Here is a 9,680-nt window from a genome sequence, read left to right on the forward strand (position 1 = left end):
TTTTTTGGGACTTGTGTCTTCTTTAACTTTGAGCTGAGACCCTTTGTGGAGCAGGCGTCCGCCAGCTCCAGGTATGGACACTCGACTGAGTAGTGTCCTCTGAGATGTATATACACCTCAATTAGGACGAACTTCTGTTGTTGACTGTATATTGTAGGGGCTTATGTCCCGTAAGAATTTCATGTCAATTTTTGACACCATATACCACTTTAAACCTTGGAACCCATAGATTAAGAAAATGAATATGGTGTCATTTTTTCTAATGGAATTTAAGGTAGTATTTGTCCAGAGAAGAAAGCGAGGAAAAAAATTGCCTGAGAGGCATGACACACTGAGTGTCTAAAGTGACAAAAGATCAAAATACTATCATTTGGGTTTTCAATTTAAGTTTATTATATAAAATATCAATATCATAAATAACCCAGTCAGTTACTATAAGTATGCATAAAGTGGGTATACGTGTATCTGTTAGATCCTGTGTTATGAACAGCCTTTTAGTAATTGTTATCAAACATACGTTATGGCAAGGAAGCAAACAGATGTTGCACATGTGGATGGCTCCATCTAGTGCGGGAGGGGCGGCGACAGCGTCTTTCCGGACGCTGGTGCTTGTCTCCCTCGGTTTGCAGTCGGGTTAATTCGAAAGAACTGACACCTACTCTTGTAGTGATCCTCCAAGCATTATAGTATGAAGAGATCGTTTCCAGGAGAGGGGGTCGATTTGGCACTTTTCAGGTTTGCCGGCCAGCATTACGTTTACTATTCGTTAGATGACTGTAAAGTAGCTGCTTTGGCAGCCTACTGTCGTCCATGCGGGTAACATGGCCAGTCCAACGTAGATGTTCATGGATAATGGTAGCTTCGATGTTCCTACAGTTGGTGTCAGTGAGAAAACTGCCTCCTGTCTCACTGACATACAGCAAGGTGGGGAGGACCACTGCTCGATATACGTGCAACTTTGTAGATAATTTCAGCTCCCTTCAGCTGCAGACACGGGTACGGAGTCTGCCAAAGGCTTGAGATGCACATCTGATCCGATGTTGAATCTCTTGATCGATGTCCGCGGTGGTTAACTGGTGGGAGCCGAGATACTGAAAGTGGGTAACATTAGAGAGGGTAGTATCATTAAGCTGGATGGATGGTGGAGGTGTGGCTGAACCAGGGCAGGCTGAAAGAGAATCTGAGTCTTACTCACATTCACCTCAAGGCCCAAGTGTGCATACCCATCTGCATAGGTGATCAGAATCTCCTGTAGGTTGCGTTCAGTGTGAGCGACAAGGGTGAGGTCGTCTGCATACTGAAGTTCAGTAATGGAATCCGCCGACATCTTTGTTCCTGAGTGGAGTCGTCTTATATTGAAAAGATCCTTCATCCGGTACTCTATGTCCACCCCGCCGGCTAAATTGGCACTAGCACGAGTGAGGAAGGCAGCCAAAAAAATGGAAAAGAGAATTGACGCCAGTACACAATCTTGTTTTATCCCCGTTTGGATGGGGAAGAATTCAAACTGGGTGCCAGTGAGCAGGACACTGCCGTTCATGCTGTCGTGGTGTTGCCTCACAATAAAGATGAATTTTAGTGGGCAGCCAAACCGGCTGAAGGTCTGCCATAGGGCTTCCCTGTTGACCGAGTCAAAGGCCTTGGTATGGTCGATAAAGGCCATGTACAGGTCACGACGCTGTTCTCTGTACTTTTCCTGTATCTGGCGGGCAGCAAAGATCATGTCAATGGTGCCACGTGGTGGTCTAAAGCCACATTGAAATTCTGGGAGGAAGTTTTCTGCCTCATGTAGTAGTCTGTTTAGGAGAACCCGGGCGATAATCGTAGTTGCCACAGTCTGAACAGTCTCCTCTGTTCTTATAAATATTGATGATGAGGCGTCTTTAAGATCCTGGGGGATTTCCTCCTTTTCCCATATATTCTCCAGGAGAGAGTGGAGGCGGCTAGTAAGCAGAGGTCCTACTGCTTTACATATCTCTGCTGGGATTCCATCAGGCCCTGAGGCTTTGTTATTTTTCATCTGTTTGATGGCAGTAGCTATCTCACCCAGGGAAAGAAGATAGCTGAGATGGGTCTGCTCTGGGTGCTGGGGGACCTGCTGCATAGCCAGGACATCCACATCAGTGTTTCGGTTGTACAGTGAATGGCAGTCCTCTTTCTAGCGCTGACGGATGCCTTCTTCGTCTTTAATTAGGGAGTTACCACCGGATGAGCAGAGGAGGATTGCGCCATGAGTGATTGGCCCATAAAATGTTTTAGTGGAATTGAAAAATTCACGCATCTTGTGTTAGTCTGCAAATTTTTGCGTTTCACATGCTTTATTTTTAAACCAGTAGTTCTTTAGTTTGCGAAGTTTGCAATGGGCTGCTGGTTTCTTCTTGCGCAGGGTCCTAGGCTGAGGGTTGTTACGCCTGTCAGTTAAAGCAGCACGTTTATCATCGACGAATACATTGATTTCCAGGTCATTTTCATCAAACCAATTCTGGTGTATTCATTCGACCTGGCCAAGAGTCTATCTGTCATTACCGTGTCAAGAATGCTCCATTCGGCACTGGGATTTGGGTTGTTTATCAGCCCATGTTCGAGCTGCTCTCTGAAATCATGTGCTACCACTGGATCCTCCAGACGCTTAGTGTTAAAACTTCTTCTGCAGATTTGTTGCCTCGCCATTTTGGGGCGACGTGAAGTGAGAGCTTGGCTCTAACACGCCGATGATCAGTGTGGCAGTGGTCTGAGCCACGCATTGCTCAGGTGATGAGGACATTTCGGCGATCTCTTTCTCAGACAATGCTGTAGTCAGTGAGATGCCAGTGTTTGGATCTTGGGTGGTGCCACGAACCTTTGAACTTGTTGGCCTGCCTAAACAAAGTATTGGTGATAATGAGGTTATGTGCAGCACACTTGCTGAGGTGGAGTAGGCCGTGGGGAATTACACTTGCCTAGTTCATTTTCCCCTATGATTCCCTACCAAATGTCAGTATCTCTACCAACTCTGGCATTGAAGTCACCAAGGAGCACAACCCAATCTCCTCCAGGGATAGAGGTTAGCACTCTGTCAAGGTCGGCATAAAAGGCCTCCTTTTATTTCATCCTCTGCATCCAGTGTTGGAGCGTATGAACTGTTGAAAAAGGCATGATGTGAGTGATTCAGTGGGACTTTGAACGTCATGAGGTGCTTGTTGATGCCAATACTCATTTCAGTTAGCCTGTGTAGGATGTGTTAGCGGATGGCAAAGCCAATTCCATAAATGCGGTTTCTCCCCACAACAGGCTTACCCTCCCAGAAGAAGGTGTAGCCAGACCCCCGTTCTGTGAGTCAACCCTCGTCTGGGAGCCGGGACTCACTAAACGCGGTTCTTTCAGGACGTGCATTTGAGTCAGTATCCATAAGGGTCCTGACATTCCATGCAGCGACCATAAAAGGTTGTATAGTTTTTTGTTTTTGTTTTTTATCTGTGATTATAATTGTGTTTTCGACCACATAAGGATGACCTTACTGGGTGCGGTTGCCCAGTCAGGTTCGTTCTTTGGGCAGACTATGTTTAGGGCACCTTTTCCAGCCCCCTCCCCATGTGGGGTGAGCAGAGTGGCTCCTCGAATGGGCTGCTCAGTCGAATAGACAGGACCGGATTGCACTGCTGCCTAGATCCCAGTTCATAAACGACCATCTTATCTGTGCCGCCCATTTGCAGAGTTGTGACTAGAGATTCTCGGCATGCATCTCTGCCTGTCCCCGTCGCCACTCGGCCATCCCCATAGAACTTTTGGGGTATAAGGGTTTGATGATGATGAGAGTATGATGAGCTGGATAATGGCTGTGCATGAGTTGATCTATGTGGTGAGGCAGAAGCGCAGACTGCAACCACACATTTTGGCTCTCCCTTTTCCTGATCCAGTGGTGCAAGTGTTGCAGTGACTGGGGAGAAGGAGAGTTGCAATGGACTGCTGATAGCCCAGTTTGTTGGGTTTCGCCTTAGTAGCCTGTCCATCATGCATTGCCTTCTTCCACCGGTGTAGTCGTTGGGTTCCCATGCTGGTCACCTCTTCTGCCTATACCGCCGTTGGGGTGGAGCTCTGTAAGTAAGTTTGCCTGATGCGGGGCTCCACCGCAGATTTTTCGGTCGGGGTTTACTCCCGTAGCCTTATACCTGCCAAGGCTAATCCGCAAGGCAGCGGGGCAGTGGTTGGTAGGCGCCAGGGCGTGTCCACATGCCAGTGGGTCTATGCGCCGTCCCTCTGGGGCCCACTGCTACTCCGAGATCCCCTGGTGATCTAGCCTGAGGTCTCGAGGCACCCGATTACCTTGTGTTGCCACACAGAGGCACAACAGGAGTCTTGCTGGTGAAGAGGCTGTGTACTGGCAGTGGAGGACTTATGCAAGCTGCTTCCTTGTTCGCCACGAGGGCTAGCCAGCGGCGGTAGCTGAGAGCCCGAGGAAGCAAGCAGTGCTTGCACCTTAACACTAACATAGTGCTGCCACACTAGACGCATTACACCACCCTGTATGTACACGCACACACACACACACACACACACACACACAACCGTACGTATGATGTCACCAGACACTGGTGTCTTTGTTCTAGGCATATCAAAGCAGCCTCAACATGAAGAAAATGCAAGTACGATAACAGGAACTGGTGAGCGATGACACATTGTTTCTTTCAAATCCATATGATGTTATTGGGCAGAGAGCCTCCCAGGTTTCCATGCCTTCACAGGATCTGACTGTACAGGAAAATTTGCTGGAGCACTTTGATGAAATATATCACAAAGGTCCTAAATGCATTCAAGATGCTGAGTCGACCAAATACCCCATTGCCCCTCCAGTAGACATGTATATTGGTCTAGAGCAGTTGTTCTCAACAGGGTCCACTTGGACCCCCGGGGGAGGAATTTCAAGTCCAAGGGGAGGAATTTTGGGCAGGGGAGGAATTGGGGAGGATTATGTATAGTTCTCTGTGCAATGGCTCTCGAAAGGCAAATGTCTGGAAAGGTTCAGTGTTCCTTCCGACACCTTGTTGGACTTTGGTGGGGACCGTGATGACTATCAGTTTTTTAAATCCAGTGAATCCAAGACCATTATTTCACATCTTGCAGATATTTTTGGCAAATTGAACGCTTTATATAAGGAACTGCATGATGAACAAAAGACTCTCATTGACTGCAAAACCAAAATCTGTGGTTTTATAAACAAAGTGAACTTTTGGAGGACCCAGATCATGAAGAATAAGCTGTCCCAATTGACGCATCTCAGCAAATGTGAACCATCGGATGATGTCCTCCGAATCATCTCTGAACATCTTTATAACCTGCATGTTGAGTTGAGCGACAGATTTACCGATCTCAAACAATTGAACTTTCCCTCTTGGATTACTCAGCCATTTCTTTTTAACTGCGAAAATAATAAGTGTCTTTGTTTTTCTTTTCTTTTTTACGGGGATTAGCCCACCCGAGCACAGGTCACTGACCCACACCAGGGCCTGGGGGACAAAAATGTAATTATAGTAATAATTCATATTAAATCAAATTAATAATAAAAATACAAAAATTGATAAAATAATAATAATAATAATAATAATAATAATAATAATAATAATAATAATAATAATAACAATAACAATAACAATAACAATAACAATAACAATAACAATAACAATAACAATAATAATAATAATAATAATAATAATAATAATAATAATAATAATAATAATAGTAATAACAACACTGTAATAATAATAATAAATAACCATAAGGAAATACAAAATGGAAAGAAAATTCAATAGTGAGAAACAATATACTATGTATGTCGTGTTGTCAAAGTAAGAGAAACAATTGAAACCCTGCAATTGTGTGTAAATGAGGCAGAAAGTTAGAGATGAGCAACCTGGGACTTGGTCACAATTTTCGTGATGCCATATGGCAGCAGGGTCTACCACTAGACAACACATTAAGCTTCCATTATCTTCCCAGGGGGTAGTACCACCCTGTTTGATAGCTGCCTCCTACCTACTACCCTCATCAGATCGACGAGTTGATGGACTTACAAAACGATGACAGCGTGAAACCGATCCATACCTCAAAAACAAAAACAAATTATGTGGCTGGATCCCCAAGTTAGTGTCAAATACAAAAAAAAAAAAAAGCCACGGAAGCCCAGCAAGTACTTCTGCTATTTCCGACCACATAGCTTGTGACTTTTATACATATGATGTATAATATTATAAACTAATAATAATATAAAATGGATGTTATAGGCTTTTCAGATAATGGTATTATGTATATGTTTAATTTCTAGTATTTGTCTTAAGCAACCATTTTTACTGACTGCATCTTCTTCTTTGCCAGAGACAGGATGGTATATAATGTATGAGCAGCCATGTTTGTAACACACTTGACATATTATAACAGCATTTATAATATATTTTGTTAAATCGTGATCATATAATACTACATTTTCAAATGTTATTAGTTATGTATTAAGTTACTTAGGACTTAATAGAAATACGTTTGTGGTTGATTACGCCGCTCTTTGATAAAACTTCTTTGATGGCATAAAATTTATAATAAACCGTACAGAAAAAAAATGACACTATAGTTTTTCTTTATCTACAGGAGTAATATGATGTATGGTGTCAAAAATTAGCATTAAATTATTACCTACAGTAGATGGTACAAACAATGTACAGTTGTGGACAAAAAGAATTTAGCAGACATGGGGAGGGAAGGAGGGAGGTGGTGTATGAGAAGGTAGGGGTAGGTGGAGATTTGTTTTGTCGCATAGAAGTCGAAATAAAAAATCTATAATTGTCTTTCTAGACATTTTTTTTTTGCTTAATTATGAGGCAGGGGCAGCTTATACTCCCTCCCTGCCGAATTCTTCTTATACACAACTGTACCTAAACAATGCTGGTATGTACCTATACTTGACAATGATTGATAATAAAGTATAAGAGTTAATACGGATTGATATTTTTTAATCCTCTTTTGGTTGATTCAGACGACCAATGGGTAGGATACGAGGACGAGGGGAGTCTCCGGATCAAGATGGAGTTCATCATCAACAATGGGTACGGCGGCGCCATGACGTGGGCCATCGACATGGATGACTTCCAGGGGACGTGTGGCACTGTGAACCCTCTCATTGCTATCCTGCACGACTACATGAAGGACTACGTGGTGCCTACGCCACCCCCCACTACTACCACACCCAAGGTCACCTATTGGAAGCCCTGGAATCCCAGCTCCACCACCCCAATGGCCCCGACGGCAGCACCAACAGCAGTCACTGCAGTAGAACCAGCAGCCACTGCAACAGCACCGCCACCAGTGGCCACAATAGCGCCACCAGCACAGGCAGGAAAACCACAACCTCCAAGTCCAATAAAGGATGAAATTCAGGCTGCTGACGTTCCGTTAGAAGTGTTTCCCCCTGGAGTCGCTAACAAGATCAACTGTATGTCGACTCAACAGTACTTCCCCCACCCAGACTGTTCTAAAGTAAGGCTACATCAACATTAAGTTCTGGTCTCAGGATAGTAAATTTCATGTGACCATATATTCTGATATACCCTCTTGATTAATCCAAACAAATTTTTCTATATACTGTACATTTAGTCTTGTATTTACTAATATAAATAACTTAACCCTGGACAGTACTACTGGTGTGTGCACGGGGAGCCGATGCTGTACACATGCATGGAAGGTACCCACTGGGACCAGGCAGAAAAGACCTGCAATTGGCCAGAAGCAGTCGCCAGAAGTGGCTGTTAACTTCTCATATATTACACCAGCACTTCATAACAAGGATTTCTTAAACCCCTGCATCCCCACAGACCTGTGACTGTAAATGGATTTTAATAAACTCTATAGGGCTATGTTTTGATCTCTCCTTCAGCTAGTTTCTCATGAATTATTTAGCGCTTGAATTCTTATGAATCTTTGAGCTATTGGGTTCTTTAGAGCTTCTTTCAGTTAAGTGTTCTTGAGCTTTATTTTTGTTTGGTTCTCTTGAACTCTGCTTAAGTTGAGATCTATTGAATTCATCAGCTCGTGGGTTCTCTTTAGCTCTTTAGTCCTCGAGTTTCTATTTAACTCTCAAGCCATTAGATATCTTGAAGTCCTCACATGGTAACTCCTCGTGAGGTCACAGAAATTGGATCTTCTGAGACCATGAGTTCTATCCTGCATTATAAATGTTAAGCATTCTGTCTCTTTTAGATTCAAAATACATAATAGTCCACAAGGTGTAAAGGTTGTTTCCCAACTACTAATTAAGGAAACTCGACTTCTTTACCAAGTAGAGTATATTATATTGTGTTATTACAACTACAATCTGAGGTTGTATATTTTTTCTTCATATTCTCCCGTATACAGTACTCACTGTGAACTGCTTTCATCATTAGCCGTTTAAAAGTCGTTTGTTTTGCATTCAATTAATGTTTAAAGTTTTCCCATCAATTGTGAATAAATTATCTTTGACTTATGAATGTATTTTTTTTTAGAAATACTGCGAGACATAATGTATGTGAATAATTTTTTGTGTGTGTCTGGTTTCTGTTTATTTATTTATCTATTCATTCTTCATCGGTTTATCACGTTGACTGATATAAGAATTGTTGCCTCACACTTAATATTCTTAAGATACTTCACTGAATAATAATAATAAAAAAATATGTAGTCATCATGTCTAGTTGGTTATAAAATGATAGGAGGTATGTAAAATATTTAATTGAAAATGGTAGTAGAGTAATATTGTTGATACCTGTATGCAGAAGAAAATTATGTAGTGGATCCTATATTATTGACCTGACGTGATGTTATGTAAGATCACCCATTGTTTTTAAGCCTCTCTCAATCCCTGTAAATTCAGTTGCCTGTGAAGGTGTCTTGAATAAAGACGAAAGTTAAGGTGCTCCAGTGTTTCCTTTTTCTTGTTTGGTTTTATTAAGATTCATCTTTTCCACGTTTCCATTGTGGATCTCCATGATATATATATATATATATATATATATATATATATATATATATATATATATATATATATATATATATATATATATATATATATATATATATATATGTCATGGTTTTGGGGTGGATCGGTGGTAGTAGGAGTAGGAGTGGATTATATTATATAAAGATAATATTATGTCGTATTTCTTATTTCTTACCGTAGAGTTCGATACCTTCACACTGGTTACTTACAGGAGATTATGGCATATCTACGTAGAAGTTCACTCCACCACTCGACATTCCATGATTTATACTTGATAAATGATGATTTAATGAATTAATTTAATTTTCAACATCCATCTAAGTTATTGGTGATACTATGTCATAACCAATAATAAGATAGGATCACAGATACGGGCAGATAATTGCACTTACATTTATTTGTCAAGCTTCCATACAATGATTTACAATTTGCATGGATACATGATTTACTCACGTTCACGCTGTAATAAAATTAATCTTCTAAAACAGGGAATTTCCAACTTGGGGACACATGTGATTACCCTACTGTGGTGTGACTTAACAGAGCCTTAATTCTTCAAGTGATACATTTACTGCCAGCCTGGATTGCTTTTGTTGCAAGCAGGCTTCATCACAAGAACTTCTTCCCACGGCCATAACAACAAAAAGGTACTCTTGGGTTACCACACATAGTCTCACGTCAC

At 41.9% G+C, this 9,680-nt stretch overlaps 1 protein-coding gene across 1 annotated transcript in view; it reads left to right on the forward strand.

Annotated features, from left to right (window-relative positions):
* The window catches only part of LOC121876379 (endochitinase-like), a 31,712-nt gene extending 22,798 nt beyond the window's left edge, over window positions 1-8,914 (forward strand). Inside the window, exons 10-11 of the mRNA XM_042381451.1 lie at window positions 7,001-7,500; window positions 7,657-8,914. Coding sequence (XP_042237385.1) covers window positions 7,001-7,500; window positions 7,657-7,773 — 617 coding nt within the window. The 3' untranslated portion in view covers window positions 7,774-8,914. The remainder of the gene's footprint in view (window positions 1-7,000; window positions 7,501-7,656) is intronic.
* The last annotated feature ends 766 nt before the right edge of the window (window positions 8,915-9,680 follow it).

The sequence above is a fragment of the Homarus americanus genome, unplaced genomic scaffold, assembly GCF_018991925.1.
Source record: "Homarus americanus isolate GMGI-L3 unplaced genomic scaffold, GMGI_Hamer_2.0 scaffold34921, whole genome shotgun sequence".
NCBI lineage: Eukaryota > Metazoa > Arthropoda > Malacostraca > Decapoda > Nephropidae > Homarus > Homarus americanus.